A 16,286-nucleotide genomic window follows, 5' to 3' on the forward strand; every position below is an offset into this window, starting at 1 on the left:
AAGCAATATGATCATTTCCTCCCAGGTTTGACGCTGATAGCTATCGATGAAGCGCACTGCATTTCTGAATGGGGACACGACTTCAGGAATTCTTTCAGGTCTTTGGGGTCATTAAAGAAAACTCTTCCCACGGTAAAGCATTGCCCTTGCTGCAAAAGAATGAATAAATTGGTAGACTAACTCTATTTGATGTACTTACTTTTATGCTGGGTGCTTTATCAGAGTTAAATGCTATTTCTGAGGATTCTGCCATGCCTTGGCTCTGAGCACTCCTTGTGATACAGTTGGGCAGTCCGATTTGATTGTCTGGTAAAATGCAATGATATCTCCTTTCTCTGAGATATTACTATCTGCCTGTAATAGCTGCATAACACCAAGAGAGGCTCCTTTCATGTACCAGGGCAAACTGAGGTTTGCGCTTACCCTAGTCTAGAACCCAGATCATTTTGTTTGTTTCCAACTACTGAGACAGACTGTTGTTTAGATTGATTCAGGCATGTAGCTGTGTTGGTCTGAAGTAGCAGAACAAAATTTGAGTCCAGTGGCACCTTTAAGACCCAACAAAGTTTTATTCTAGGTGTGAGCTTTTGTGTGCACGCACACTTCCTCAGACAATGAAATAGGGATCATCAGAATGCAGATAGGAAGACAGTAGATTAGCACGAAATTAGTAAGCATCATCATAAAGGATCACAAATGGGGTTTCATGGGTTTTATTGTGATTTTATTGATTTTCTATTTTGTAAACCGTCATGAGACGGTGATTGTCGAGAGTGGCAGTATAGAAATTGAAGCATAAATAAATAAAGATATCCCACAAATATAAAGCATGATATCTTGCTAGAATAACAGTGTTAGCTAGCATCCCTAAATCATGTAGCAGTCAGAACAGTCCAGGCTACCCTGAGCTTATCAGTTCTCAGACAGGAAGCTGGGCTAGCAACAGGGAGTATTGGATGGGAGATCACCAAGGAACGCAGGGCAGGCAGTGGCAAAACACCTCTGCTCATCTCTTACCTTGAAGGTCACCATGAGAGCACACAAAACTCATTACGGATCAAATCATGGGTGCCATTTTATGCCTTAATTTTGGATTATTATGCTAGAAAAAGTGTGTGCAGTTTGAATATTTATGAATCCCTTTCTTTTTGCCCCCCCCCTCCAGGTTCCTATCATTGCTCTCACTGCAACAGCAAGCCCTTCCATTAGAGGTGACATCGTGCATTGTCTGCACCTGAAATCACCCCAAATAACATGTACTAGCTTTGATCGGCCAAACCTGTACTTAGAAGTTGGACGAAAAATGGGAAATGTCATCCAAGATCTACAGCAGTTTCTTATTAAAAAAGACAAGTGAGCATATTCTTTGGCTTGCATCTGTTGCTTGAAATGATTTGTTTGAAAGTTCCTTTGGGGTTAAAAAAACAAAAATCAAACAAACCAAACAATTCAGTATTTATGAATGTTAGTTCCCTTCTGATCTAAAGCACCTCAGTATGTTACTGAGAAGCACCAGTGTTCATTAAAACTATTTGACTGCAATATCATTATTAGATTCCCTCTGGATGTGTACAGGTCTTTTAAAAATTGTATAGGTTTCAAGTGTAATGGGTCTTTAAGGTAAGGAACTGCTGATTCTGTGAACTTAGGCTCAGGGTTTTGTGAAACCTTCAGGTTTCGTGGGGGACCCCCAGGGGTTTTGCGAGCTCGGGAGGGAAATAATAATTTTTTAAAAGATTTTTTACTGATTTTTTAAATCTCCTGGTTAGATGACCGTATGTGGTCACGCTAATCCACCCTCCCTCAGAAAGTGGCCAGTGATTGGCTTGGAGAGGGTGGGAAGGGGAGGTGCCTTAACATCCTTGCTGGCTGAGGCTCGTCGCACCTGGAAGGACTGGATTTCATTTTATTAGCGATGCCATGCACACTAAACAAGTGACTTCTGGGGGTGTGGCAGGGAGGCATGGCCTAATGACATCATAACCGAGGTTTCTTGAAGCCTAAATAATGTTTCAAGGTTTTCTCCACAGTATAAAGGTTGAGAAACCCTGACTTAGCAGATAGTCAGTGGGTGGGCAGAAGGGACTGTGTCAGTGCTTGGCTCTTGTGGCCGTTTCTTGCATGCCCAGGGAAATGCCAATCGCCAATTTGGGATGGAAGAGCGAATTTCTAACAGGCCAGAGTTTCTGGGCATAGAACTGGGGTCACTGTGGGTGGGCAGGTAGTTGTGAATTTCCTGCATTCTGCAGGGCGTTGGACTAGATGACCCTGGAGATTCCTTCCAATTCTTTTATTCTGCGAAGACATATTTACGTGGTGAATGATACCACTAAAAGGGGATGCCCTTGACTGCTCCCTGAGATAACAGTGGGACACTTGGGAGGGGATGGTTTCTGTGAGTCTGTCAAGCATACAGCTTAAAGTGAGTGCCTTGAACCGTGCCAGGAAGTAAGTCCATTCCTGAGGGTGACAGTAGTTTTTTTTGTATTCCCATCTGTTATTTCCTTCCTTTATTCCCTGCTTTTCTTCCCAGTGGAGACCCAAAGCTCCTTACATTGTTCTTCTCCAATTTATTTTCACAGCAACCCAGTGAAGTAGGTTAGGCCGAGTGTGCCTGTCAGGCCCCAGGTCCCCCAGCAAGCTTCCATGGCAGAGGAGGAGATTCAAAGTCTCCCATATCCCTGACATCAGCTGGGAGGGAAGTCTCCTTGGCTGGTCACCATATGACCATGTATGGTCATTTCAACCCACTCAACCCCTCCCCAAATGGCCAGTGAAGGGCCTGGAGGGGGTAGGAAGGCGAGGGGCCCCATGTGGGCGTGTCCACAGCTATGTTTCCCAACCATATTCTGCACGATTGCGCCCCTTCTGGGGTTTCTTGAAGACTGAAGAATATTTCAGGGGGTTCTCAGTGGTAAAAAAAGTTGTGGAAGGCTGGCTTACCTTATCAAGGCCTGTGCTTCCACAGCAATTGATCTGTGATTCCATATTTTAAACATAAACTGTTGACTAAATAAAGCCCATTTTAAAGAAAAAAGTCTATCATATTTGTCCCAAGGTTAATCTTGAATTTTCTTCCCCTGTATCCTCACTTTGAACCTGTTCTTTGAATTTCTAGATCTACTTACGAATTTGAAGGCCCCACTATTATTTACTGCCCTTCAAGGAAGATAACTGAGCAGGTAGCTGCAGAGCTGTCAAAACTGAACCTCCCGTGCTGTACGTACCACGCCGGCATGGGAATCAAAGCAAGGCGAGACGTCCACCATAGCTTCATGAGAGACGAAATTCAGGTATGAGGGAAATTTAATTCACTTGCTGTTGGATATGTTGCTATTCATTTGCTTCCCCAAGGTGGTGCCCGTGGGCGCCACGTTGCATGCTAACACCTTCTCTTGCACCCGCCAAGTGTTTTTAGGAAGTTGGGGCCTGGTGAGGCCTTTGCTCAGCAAGGCTTCTGATTGGCTATTGGAGTTCTGATTGACTCTGCAGATTTTTTAAAGGTTGCATCGGCAGCTGCTGCTGCCACCACAGCACAAGGATCTGCACTGTATTATGAAGTTAAGTGGTGGCAGTCATTTCATGGCTGGCTTTGCCTCCTGCGGCCGTACCAAAAGAAATGCCTATGCCTATAATGGCTCAAAGTATAATAAACCATTTCTGCAAGAGCTGTTGTCCAAAGTCTTTTCTTTCAGTTGATTGCTTGAAGTGTCCACAACAAATCATCAAGACTTAGGCTTTCTCAATCTGGGTTTCCTGAAACCCCAGGGTTTCTTGACGGCCCTGGAAGGGTTTCCTCACTGGATGGGAGTTAATTAATTTTTACAGATATTTTAAAATAATTGTTAAACATTTGTTGGGTGATATGACCATATATGGTCATGTTGACTCCCCTCCCAAAATGGCCAATGATGGGCCTGGAGGGGGTGGGCGTGTCCACAGCTGTGCTTCCCCACCATATCCTTCACGATCGTGCCACTTCTGGGGTTTCTTGAAGTCTGAAAAACGTTTTCGTAAAGCGAAAAAGGCTGATCAAGGTGATCATTTCTGTCAGTATGACTTTTCCCAATAGATAACTCTACATGACATACAAATTTTAAAAGTATTTTTAATCTCTCTTTTTTTTCGCATACGCATTTCTTTTGGTATCCTAATATATCTGTGCAAACCCCTTTTTCATTTTGTTGCTGTGCCCACCATGTTGCATCAGACTGCAGAGAGCCTGATTCAGTTATTCATAGCCTGCCTTTCTCTTTGAGGCTTGATTTGGGATTTCAGCTAACACCAATGCAGGAAGAACAGTCCGGTATGAAGAACGGACAATGTTAGGGAATGTGCTAACAGAGGAAAACAGTATTATAGGATCAGAGAAGCAATGCACACACAGGATGATAACAGAACAGGCTTTGTTTCTTACCTACTAAATACGTTTCAGGTTTCTTGGCAAACAGCTCCTGTTCTTTGTATCTAAGTCACAATCTTTGTACCGCCACAATCTTTCAAGCGTTCGCCATGACCACATCCCATTTGACATCGGTGGTATTTAAGGTAGCTGGGACTGAGGCTGAGGCCTTTTGAACATCTGGAAACAAATTTCAGCTCACCTCGACTTCCAGCTATACATTCGTGGGGTCAGCTTCATGTCTCATTCCCTTGCTTTTCATTGGGCCTTAGTCACAATAACAGCTCCTGGCCAGTTCTTTTCTAAGTTCCTTTTCTAAGCGGCTTATTTTGCAAGTTCTAGATGGGTAACGAGATCATCTAGTCAAAGTACTTTGCACTGTTTTGTATTGCTGTTGTTGTTATTATTGCTGTTGTTGTTGTATTGCTGTTGTTGTTATTACTATTTAAATTTATAGCCCACCTTCCTCCTAAGACTCAAGGCAGGTTAAATAAGAAAAATATATAATCCCATAAAACCCTCTTAAAACAGCATTAACTGCCAAAGCACTAAATGTTATTCACATCATGGATTTCTTTGCTGGTGTTTTGAGTTTTCTGATCTGTCTTATTCGCCGTTCGCTGAAAATTTCAGAGCCACTGAGGTTTTTCAAGTGTAACTTGATTCCCAGGGTTCCCCTCTCAACCAGGTCAGGAGTAGGAAATAGCTGATAACTCAGCTGTAATTTGGAATGCGGCCTGAGAAATTAAACGGTAGACAACTGCATGGCACAAAAGCCATTTATGCAATTGGGTGTTCTAATCTGGACACATCAATAGTTACAAGCATGATTTGGCCACAGTGATCCATTCCCAGATCTCATCCATGTTAGATTCCTCTAAAGTAGTCTATGTGGGGTTGTTTTTGACAGCTGTTTAGAAACCACAGTTCGGTCAAAACATGGCGGCCAGGTTGTCATTGGTGACTGGGAGGAGGCATTGTTCTGAAAGTCTTTATGGACTGCCCGCCATTTTCTAGGCACAATTCAAAGTGCCAGTTCTTCCCTTCCAGGCACTCAGTGGCTTAGGGTCAGGGAACGTGCAAGCTTGGCTCCACTCATACTGAGCAGCCTGGTATTTAAGGTTCTCTTGCAAGCTCTGCTCTCTCTCTGCCCTGGCCTGCAGAAATGAGTTGGGTGGCAGCCAAGACTGGAGTTTTTCAGTGGTGGTGCCTTCCTTCAGAAAGCCCTCCCCCATAAGGCTCATGTGGCCACCAGCCTTTCCTTTAGGCAAGAAACCAAAGCATCCCTCTTCACGCCAGCTTTTAAGTAAGAGGTTTTTTTGGGGGTCCCTTTTAGCTGTTTTAAGGTCTGCTCCCATCTTGAGAACCGTTTTCGCAATGTGCTATGCTGGCAGTTGTACGCTTTATGCCATCTTAATGGCTTGTTTTAATGTCTTTGTATGCTAATGCCTATGTTTTATTTTGTTGTTTCAAATGGCCTTGAGCAGGCCGAAGCAGCACATTGTGTTTTCCAAATGCATAAACAAAAGCCGAGTTCACACTTAGACCAGTATGCTTACTTTCCAGTGTGTTGTAGCTACAGTAGCCTTTGGAATGGGCATCAATAAGCCAGACATCCGGAAAGTTATTCATTACGGGGCCCCAAAGGAGATGGAATCGTACTACCAGGAAATTGGGAGGGCTGGTCGCGACGGGCTTCCGGCCTCTTGTTCCGTGCTGTGGACCTCCGCTGACATGGCTCTGAACAGGTACCTAGTATTTGCTCATTTCCAGAATATCTGATCCTGTCTTTCTGCTTGATCAGGGCCACCAAGACTGGCTTGTGGTTATTAATAACATGGACTTGGCATAATCCAGCTTTTCCACTCCTGTTGTGGTCCGGGGAGCCCCCTGAAATTTTGTTTCGGGGAGTCAGTGGCCCCAGAAAGAGCATAGGGGCAAAGCAGGGGGGAGGGTCTCCAGTAGTAAGGAGTAACTGGTGACACTTCCACCTCCCTCCTCCACAAATGGAAATGCTGTTCTATCGGAGGAACTGCGCAGTTTGATATATCCCGTTCCTAGCAGCAATAATACTGGGATAAATGAGTGTTAAGTTGCAGGGTCAGATTGCATTGCTGCTATGTTTGCTTGATGCAGAACATGCATATAATAGAAACATGGAGGAATGCTTAAGGGGGAAAGCTTTAATGCCAAGATATGAAAAGGGGATAGTTTGAAGAAGAAGAGTGGGTTCTTATATGCTGCTTTTCTGTACCTGAAGGAGTCTCAAAGCGGCTCACAATCACCTTCTCTTTCCTCTCCCCACAACAGACACCCTGTGAGGTGGGTGAGGCTGAGAGAGCCCTAATATTACTGCTTGGTCAGAACAGCTTTATCAATGCTGTGGCAAGCCCAAGGTCACCCTGCTGGTTGCACGTGGGGGAGCATGGAATCAAACCCGGCTCGCCAGATTAGTTTGCGCCCCTAATCACTACACCAAGCTGGCTGTGCATTACCTAGCACTTTATAGCCATGACGCTGTATATGATAGACTGACTGTAAACCAAGAGCTGAACTCTTACTCATAACTCACCTAGCACTTCTGCCACTTATCTTAAGCAACTCCATATTGTCTGAATAATCTCTGAAGGCTATCTGAAAAATTTAAGAACCATCAGAAGGAGGTTCTTAATTATAAGAGGCAGTTTTTCATTTAATTTCTTTTTTTTAACCTTGTTGATTTAATTAAACATTTTTTTATTGAAACTCATTTTGAAGGTTTTGATGGTTGACCTACCCTGAGCCTAATGGGAAAGAGCAGGCTATAAGGTGCAAGTTTGCTAGGTGGTGGTGGTGGTTATGGTGATTATGAAAGGTATGGGGGGTAGACTTACAGCTAAATCAGTGAAATGTACCGTATTTGCCGACCCCCAAACATTTCCACTCAAAATATAGAGTTTGTTACATTACATTACAGTACTATGGGCCACTATGGGCAGCTATGTCTATGCCAACTGAAGTGCACCTGGCGTATAGGATGACCCCCCCCCCCTTGGAGGCATGTTTTTCAGGGGGGGGGGAAAGTAGTCTTATACGCCAGCAAATACTGTATATTTTTGGGAAGGGAATGGGCTAAAGATAATGACTGTGCAGTAGTTTAACTTGTGGTTTGTTTCTTCTTTTTCTTCCTCCGTAAAGACACCTACTCAGTGAGATAGCCAATGAAAGATTTCGGCTGTACAAATTCAAGATGATGGCCAAGGTCAACACGTATCTTAGTTCGATCAGCTGCCGCCGGAAGTGAGTGTTATTCAAGATATTTTAGCAGCTAAGTAACAGGAGTTGTCTCCATAGCTGGCAGGACGACTTTCAGATGTGGGACTTCTGTTTTGGAGAATGTCACTTTGGTTCTGGTTGATTTTTTTTTTTTTGTATTTTGCCCTAGAAATTTCTCGCTTAAAAAAATTCACATCTGTCTCAGGGATAATTTAAGGCTAGGTAGTTAGCTCCCAGGTGAATCAATTAATCACCATGATTTCAGCTCATTGTTTTCTTCAATGAATTTAACATGTCAATTCTTGTTCTTTTATTTAATTCCCAACATTCCCCGCGGAGCAGAATCATCTTGTCTCATTTTGAAGACAAACAACTCCGAAAGGCTTCGTCTGGCATCATGGGGACAGAAAAATGTTGCGATAATTGCAGATCCAGGTAAATGTTCCTCCCGAAAGATGAACGGTTCAGCGGAACTGTCTTCCCTCCGCTTACGTGACAGATGAAAATAAGTCTCTAATGGCGTTCTGCTAATGAAATATGCCGTAAAATATGCCGTTGTTACTTTTGAGATAAAGTATCTGTCAGTGTGCGGAATTCCATCCAGCCATTTGTAGAACGCAGCCTAGAAACTTGGTATTAGTATTTACACTATTATCCCTTCATTTAAGAACCTCAAGTTGGCATACATGAAGGTTTATCCTGTCTTTATCTGTCAGACTGGGATATTTGGAATGAGATATTTGGAATATGAGCTTTCAAGAGTCAAAGCTCCCTGTATCAGATACTAGAGATTCGGAAGCTTATACAGGGAAAATTTTGTTTGTCTTTAAGATGCTGCTAGTCTCGAACTTTTCTCTTCTGCTTCAGACCAACAGAGCTCCCTACCTAAAATCCTCCTTAACCACTACACCAAAGAGCCAGTTTGGCGTAGTGGTTAGGAGTGCGGACTTCTAATCTGGCATACCGGGTTCGATTCTGCACTCCCCCACATGCAGGCAGCTGGGTGACCTTGGGCTCGCCACGGCACTGATAAAACTGTTCTGACCGAGCAGGAATATCAGGGCTCTCTCAGCCTCACCTACCCCACAGGGTGTCTGTTGTGGGGAGAGGAATGGGAAGGCGACTGTAAGCCGCTTTGAGCGTCCTTCGGGTAGGGAAAAGCAGCATTTAAGAACCAACTCTTCTTCTTCTTCTTAAGTATCCCGGAAGTGAAAATGACCAGCCCAAGGTTAGCCAGTGACCGTCATCTCTAAGCAGGGATTTGAACTTTGATCTCCGCAATCCAAGTCTGACACTGTATCTGCTCTTCCTCTTACCCACACATTTCCCTGTGCTTTTAAAACAGTGATGGGATTGAAATGGCCCCATTCAGCAATATGGAATAAAAACACTACAGATGGGTTTTCCCCCCCCAAAAGCTGTGTGACAAAGACTGATGGTAGGATTTAATAAATCAACAGTTCTTGTTGTTGTTGTTTATATTTATATGCTGCCCTTCCCTTCCCTGAAGACTCAGGGTGGTTTACAATCTTAAAAACAACCTAGCATACAACATCATTAATAAAATTATTAAACTACAATTAAAGTTTACATTAAAATGACTATAATATGCAATATTAGCAGCATACATCCCTGTTTCAGGGGTGGAGGGGAGGATGTGCATATTATTTCGGTGAGGTTCTGATTGGGTGGGGTTCAACAATTGTGACAGACTCTTCCTGCCTCAACCAGAGGCCTGGCGGAACAGCTCTGTCTTGCAAGCCCTACTATTTAAGGTCCTTTAGGGCTCTGATCTCATTGGGCAGAGTGTCCCACCAGGCTGGGGCCAGAGCCAAAAAGGCCCTGGTCCTGGTTGAGGTGAGTTTTATTTCTTTAGAACTGGGCTTCCTAAGCAGATTCTGCTCGCTAGACCGTAACACTTTCAGGGGGACATAGTGAGAGAGGTGGTCCCATATGGATAATTCTCAACCAAAAATGATTGCGAGCTTCAGGTTCTTTCAAAAGATCAGGGGTAGTCAAACTGCGCCCCCCCCCAGATGTCCGTGGACTACAATTCCCATGAACCCCTGCCATCTTGAGGGCCACAGTTTGACTACCCCTGATATTCTCGGTGCCCCTGATATAACCAGGCCTGTTTCTATGTCTAGTGATGGCTTCAGGTATAAATGGCTTTAAAAGAAGGCTAGGCAGATTGATGGAAGATAGGTCTGTCAGTGGCTACTAGCCATGGTGACTAAAGGGAATCTTCCCATTCAGAGCCAGTAGAAGCAACATCAGGGGAAGGCCTCGTTTCTATGCCTTGTTGTTGGATCTCCCGAGGCAATGGTTGGCTACTGTGTGAGACAAGATACTGGACTAGATGGACCATTGGTTTGATTCAGCAGAGGTTCTTCTTATGTTCTGGCATTCTTATTCCCCCCCTCTAATTTTCTTTAACATTTATGGAATTTTTTAATGCTAACCTGGGTGTGGAGATCCCCAGATCTGGAGAGAAATATCTCTTAGCTGAACCTGGCCGTATTCTGTGGGTGTTTTGATCCACGCTTTAATAGCATGCGAGAATATTCTACTAGGATGGACAATGAACTTGGTCCCTGGCTCCCTTGACTTCAGAGACTGGAAATCAAGCCTGATCCTGGGTGATGTTTCATATTCATCCTACCATGTAAAGCTCCACCACCTCCAACTGGCTGCGGATCTCTGGCCACAGAGAAGCATGTTGGACCTCAACAAGGGCCAAAGCCTTCTTGGTCCTGACCCCCACCTGGTAGAATGGGCTCCCTGAAGAGATCAGGGCCCTGTCTGAACTATCACAATTTCGCAGGGCCTGCAAAAGGGAGCTCCTCCACCAGGCATTTGCTTGAGGCCGCCCAGCCCAAAAAACATCCACTGCCCCCCTAACACCCCCTCCCATGACCAAAGAACCCGACTTACCGAAAGCTGTGTCAATGTCCCTGTTCTTGTTTAAATGTTGTTCTGGTTGACATGTCATGTTATGATTGTTATACTTGTTATGTTTGTTGCAATGTTCTATGTAGTTACCCCATGATGTTATATGTAAGCCGCCCAGAGCCATATGGAAGGGCGGTATAAAAATCTAAAATAAAGAAATAAATGGAAGCATGAACAATTGATTTCATAAATAAATAGGTACTCATTATTTTGACTACATCATCATAAGAATCTCATTAACTTGCTTTTGTTTGGTTTTTCTTTTCAGGAACATTTGCTGTACCTACGGGATTGACACAGAAGTCACTTTGCAAGATTTTGGTCAGCAGGCTTTCCTGTTGATGTCTGCCGTGTGCGCCTTAAATGAGAAATTCGGCCTGGTCGTTCCAATCCTGTTTCTCAGAGGATCGGTGAGTATTAAGGGATGGGTTGACAGCTAGGGCTCATGGTTCCATAGCAAGTGGGGTAAGAGAAGTTTGTCCCTTGTGTGAGGAAAAACGAAAATTGTGTCTCTACAGCACTGTATTCAGGCATTTACGAAAGCATATCCTGTGGGGCGTAATTTCTGGAATGTTCTGGATTTCATAGAATCATAGAGTTGGAAGGGGACCTCCAGGGTCATCTAATCCAAATTCTTGCAGAATGCAGGAAATTCACAACTACCTGCCCACTCACAGTAACCGCAATTCCATGCTCAGGGGATTCCGCCCCCCCAAACCAGAATCCGTGGCCAGTCTGGAATGGAGGAAGTGGCGGTTGACATTTCCCTGGGTATACAAGAGAAGGCCACAAAAGCCAAGCACTGACTAAATCCCTTCTGCCCACCCACTCACAATCTGCCTAAATTCACAGTTATCAGCATTTCTGTCAGATGGCTCTCAAGCCCCTGCTTAAAAACTTCCAAAGGAGAACCCATCACCTCATGAGGAAACCTGTTCCACTGAGGAACTGTCCTAACTGTCAGTATTTCTGACATCTGCATTTACATCAGACCTTCTGCCCTTGATAAGAAAGGAAATGGTGTACTTATTCCGGGAAAGAGCTTAAAAGACACTGGAAAAGTGGTAGATTTCTTTTGGGGGCTTCTTGTTGGTTTAAGTGACCTGTTTTTGTATATGTGATAATCTAAACGCCTTACATTAGAGCTGCTGTAATTTAAGATTCTGATCTGTAAGACACAATTTCCCCCGTCAAAATATCCTCAGCTATGGAAAACTGTAGGTGACCTTAAGCAACCCATCCTGAGAGAGGAAGTGTGTTAAGAGTGCCAGACTAGTATCTGGGAGACCCAGGTTCGACTCCCCACTCAGCCATGGAAGCTTGCTGGGGGACCTTGGACCAGTCTCATGTTCTCAGCTTAGCCCTACCGCACAGGGCTGTTGCGAGGATAAAATGGGGGAGAACAAAGCAAGCTGGATAGAAAGGCAAGGTTTAAATGAAGTAAATAAAAATGTAAAAAATATTTTCTCTGTCTTCCCTATTTGCTGTGTGGGTGCTCGTTTACTGAAGTAGTGGAATCAGGTGATAAAGCTCTCCCTGTGCCCTTGCAGCTTCAGCTTTTAAGGCTGCAGTCCTGAGAGCAGTTTGCTCAGAGTAAGCCCCACTGAATAAAGCAGCGCTCACTTCTGAGCAGTCTTGCTTAGACTTGCCGCCAAAATGTGCAGATCCTTTTCTGTGAGAGAAACCTCACCACATCAAAACTCCCTAGCATTTCTTGACACCCATTTTTATACATAGGGAAGGGGAGAAACACACGGAAAACCCACCCTCCAATCCCTTATTGCAAGGGTAGTCAACCTGTGGTCCTCCAGATGTTCATGGACTACAATTCCCAAGAGCCCCTGCCAGCAAATGCGGCCATATTTATTTTTAAATGGAAAGGTGTGGTATTGATCTTTTAATTTATTTTATTTAAATGTTTATACCCCACCTTTTATGAGCCTCTTGTGGCGCAGAGTGGTAAGGCAGCAGACACGCAGTCTGAAAGCTCTGCCCATGAGGCTGGGAGTTCGATCCCAGCAGCCGGCTCAAGGTTGACTCAGCCTTCCATCCTTCCGAGGTCGGTAAAATGAGTACCCAGCTTGCTGGGGGGTAAATGGTAATGACTGGGGAAGGCACTGGCAAACCACCCCGTATTGAGTCTGCCATGAAAACGCTAGAGGGCGTCACCCCAAGAGTCAGACATGACCCGGTGCTTGCACAGGGGATACCTTTACCTTTACCCCACCTTTTCTTGTGGTTTAAGGTAGCTATAAGTCTAATAAGAAAACAGAGTTTTTATTGAGGCTTCAGGAGTTCAGTGGAACATTCAGCTCACGTCTGAAAAGAACTTAGAATGAAGGTCATAAAAGAATCATCCTCGTTTACTAAGTATAACGGGCATCAGAAAATTCACGCTGCCATTTGTGTTAAGGACCTTGTTTTATGGGCTTTGGAACTCTTAATGTGCAAACTGAACGTTTTCCCAGAGGGCCACGTTTGCTCTAATAAAGCACCACTCCGGTTTTAAACTGGAATTTAGCTTCTGTTGATTTCTTTGGCATCAAACTTAATTGTCGGAAGGTGGTTGCGGCACGGTACAATTGGAAAGCTCTCCCACTTAATCACAGTTAGGTAACTCGTGTTTCATAAATCGGTTGTTTACAACTGATCCGCCTCAGAAAACTTTTGCCGGCAGTTGATGAGGAATTGTGTTATCCTCAGTCTCGTTCCACCCGGCAGACTTTTTCGGTAACAAATAAGCACAGGTGGGCTCCTAGACAGGCTTCATGTGGGTCGCAAGAGAGATCAGATTTCACCTGTTATTTGAAATCTGAGTCAGTATTCAGTGGTGAGCAGGTCCTCTTGGGGATCTTCAAATTAAGAAGTTGGCTTGACTGAAATTTTATACGACCCCTGTCGAAGACACAAGGAAAGCACAAAAACTTTCAACATGTTGCCTGATAAAATCACAAAGAAGTTAAAAAAAACAACAACAACATTTTAACACTTTACAGATTTCAGTGTTGTTCAGTATGTTGTAGCCGCTGTTACAATGACGGCCTTTGAACTTCAATCCGGAGTTCATTTATTGAGAGTCGGCCTCCTCTTTGTTCAGTGGAGCAAAACTCGGTAAGCGTACTTAAGAGGGAAAGCTTAGAAACAAAATATCACACAAAGTAAAAAGCAGCCCTCCAAGTTCCTTTCTCTCCCTCATTAACACCTAAAATGTTGTCCGGAGGTTCCTACAGAGAGTGTGCCCCACCCGCCTCTGCCACTTACTTGGTTAACTAGGCTAGGAAAATGCGCAGCACCATTGATAGCGGCAGATGGACTTAGTTGTACTAGATGTTCAGTGTGGGAAGGGGGATGTGACATGGAACCTGTGCTTTCAGCGACAGTCCTGTGTTTCTTTGGGCATACATTTCCAGCTTGAACTACAAAGGCCATTGAGTGGTTCTAGCCCAATCTCTGTGTCCTGGTTGAATCTACTTGAGCCAACTTGGAGTAGTGGTTAGGAGTGTGGACTTCTAATCTGGAGAGCCGGGTTTGATTCCCCGCTCCTCCCCCACATGCAGCCAGCTAGGTGACCTTGGGCTCACCACAACACTGATACAGCTGTTCTGACCAAGCAGTGATATCAGGGCTCTCCCAGCTTCACCTACCTCACAGGGTGTCTGTTGTGGGGAGAGGGAAGGGGATTGGAAGCCACTTTGAGACTCCTTCGGGTAGAGAAAAGCAGCATATAAGAACCAACTCTTTTTCTTCAGTAATATCAGGGCTCTCTCAACCTCACCTACCTTGCAGGGTGTCTGTTTTGGGGAGAGGAAAGGGAAGGTGCTTTGAGACTCCTTCAGGGAGAGAAACGGAGCTTAAACAGTTCCGCAGGGCCTGCAAAAAGGAGCTCCTCCACCAGGCATTTGGCCGAGACCAGATGTAATCTACAGCGACCAAGGGCCCCTGCTCCCCCCCACCCCCCCTCAGAATTCAATCAATAAGCCACCCCCCTCAGAATCCCATCAACAAGCCTTGGACCTGTTTGTATTATGATTGTTTATTGTTATACTGTGTTGTGTTTGGTTGCAATTGTTGGTTATTGATGTACATGTTCTACAGACTGTTTTATGTATGGTTCTCTGTTATAATGTAAACCGCCCTGAGCCTCCGGGGAGGGCGGTATAGAAGTATGATAAATAAATAAATAAATAAAAGCAGCATATAAGAACCAATTCTTCTTTTACAGAAACCAAAGTCTATGGATAGTCTGAATATTCAGTATTTTTTTTTATAAATCCTAGCTTTCCTCTGCGGAGATAGATTCAGGTGTGTAGCCCTGTTGGTCTGCAGCAGCAGAACCAAGTTTGAGTTCAGTAGCACCTTTAAGACCAACTAAGTATTATTTACAGTATATATTTTCATGTGCAATGCACACTTCGTGTGACGGTGTGCATGCACAGAAAAGCGTATACCTTCAATAAAACTTTGAATCCAGCAGCATCTTTAAGTTCAACAAACTCTATGAGAGTATACCTTGCTGAGTTCCCTTCTCAGCCCCCCCCCCCTCAAAACTTCAGGAATTTCCCAATCCAGAGTCAGCAGCCCTACTTCTCAGTATATCCATGTATGCTTCAAGTGGCTTAGTTCAGATGTACATTGTAACCACCTCGAAATCTACTGTTTTTCCACTGCAAATTTAATCTGAGATGGAAATAGGTTTTCTGCAATGCTCCAGCTGTTCCTTTAACACTCCTCCTTGGCACGTTTCATCAGCTGAGTGGAGGTGCAAAGGCCTGTAGGATGTCGCACACCGAGAGGAGCTGCTGAGAATGTTGAGAGTGACTCTTTATATCCCTTAATGAGCTATACCTGTCGGTGTGGGTGTTCATTTTCAGAATTCTCAGCGTCTCCCGGACAGATACCGAACCAACGCTCTTTTTGGTAGCGGGAAGGACTGGCCGGAGAACTTGTGGAAGGCGCTAGGTCGGCGGCTGATTCTGGAAGGCTTTCTGAAAGAAGTTTCTGGCCAAAGCAAATTTTCAACCACGTGCAAGCTGACTCGGACGGTAAGCAGGCAATTGACAAAGCTGCGGTCTCAGGCGAAGATTTGGCGCAGGGGTCCTTGAACCACTCTGTTTCGATCTCTCTCAGGGGAGCGACTGGCTTTGTAAAGCTGGAAACGTATCGGAGCGAAAGCTGCTGCTTCAGCCCGACGAGGAACTTTATGTAAAGAAACCGAGTGTCAGGTAAATGTGATATCTAAGTCTTGAAGTTACAGTCTGCGTTTTAAGCGCTTTGGGGCTGCCAAACGTTAGCTCTGGCTTGTTTGCTCCCAGCTGATGTGTTTAAATCAACTTTGTGATATATCTCTATCCTTGTTTTTAATGGTTTGGGTCATTTGCCGCCTTGAGGCCTTAAGTTCGGGTGGGAAAGCAGCAGAACAACTGTTAGAAATAAGTTTAAATGCTGTCTTTGCCACTCAAGGTATGGCTACAAGGAAATTCTAGTGTGGGCTGGCCTTATCACCTTTAAGGCCATACGCGGTGTGGGCCCAGTATACCTGAGGGAGCGCCTCTCCACCTACACTCCTCAAAGAGCCTTGCACTCTACTATATCCAACCTCCTGGTGGTCCCTGGCCCCAAGGAAGCCCACTTGACCTCAACCAGGGAACCAGCTTTCTCCATTCTGGCCCCCACCTGG

The 16,286-nt window shown here is 44.7% G+C and overlaps 1 protein-coding gene and 1 long non-coding RNA gene across 6 annotated transcripts in view; one reads left to right on the forward strand and one right to left on the reverse strand.

Annotated features, from left to right (window-relative positions):
* Positions 1-16,286, forward strand: part of WRN (WRN RecQ like helicase) — a 108,787-nt gene that overhangs the window by 65,487 nt on the left and 27,014 nt on the right. For all 5 annotated transcript variants that reach the window (XM_077345640.1, XM_077345639.1, XM_077345642.1 and 2 more), the window contains 9 exons: positions 26-132; positions 1,166-1,353; positions 3,119-3,293; positions 5,969-6,150; positions 7,580-7,681; positions 8,000-8,092; positions 10,878-11,019; positions 15,481-15,651; positions 15,737-15,831. In XM_077345640.1, coding sequence (XP_077201755.1) covers positions 26-132; positions 1,166-1,353; positions 3,119-3,293; positions 5,969-6,150; positions 7,580-7,681; positions 8,000-8,092; positions 10,878-11,019; positions 15,481-15,651; positions 15,737-15,831 — 1,255 coding nt within the window. The remainder of the gene's footprint in view (positions 1-25; positions 133-1,165; positions 1,354-3,118; positions 3,294-5,968; positions 6,151-7,579; positions 7,682-7,999; positions 8,093-10,877; positions 11,020-15,480; positions 15,652-15,736; positions 15,832-16,286) is intronic.
* The window catches only part of LOC143841394 (uncharacterized), a 32,223-nt gene continuing 28,836 nt past the window's right edge, over positions 12,900-16,286 (reverse strand). Inside the window, exon 3 of the long non-coding RNA XR_013232683.1 lies at positions 12,900-13,504. This is a non-coding gene — a long non-coding RNA (uncharacterized LOC143841394). The remainder of the gene's footprint in view (positions 13,505-16,286) is intronic.

The sequence above is a fragment of the Paroedura picta genome, chromosome 7, assembly GCF_049243985.1.
Source record: "Paroedura picta isolate Pp20150507F chromosome 7, Ppicta_v3.0, whole genome shotgun sequence".
NCBI lineage: Eukaryota > Metazoa > Chordata > Lepidosauria > Squamata > Gekkonidae > Paroedura > Paroedura picta.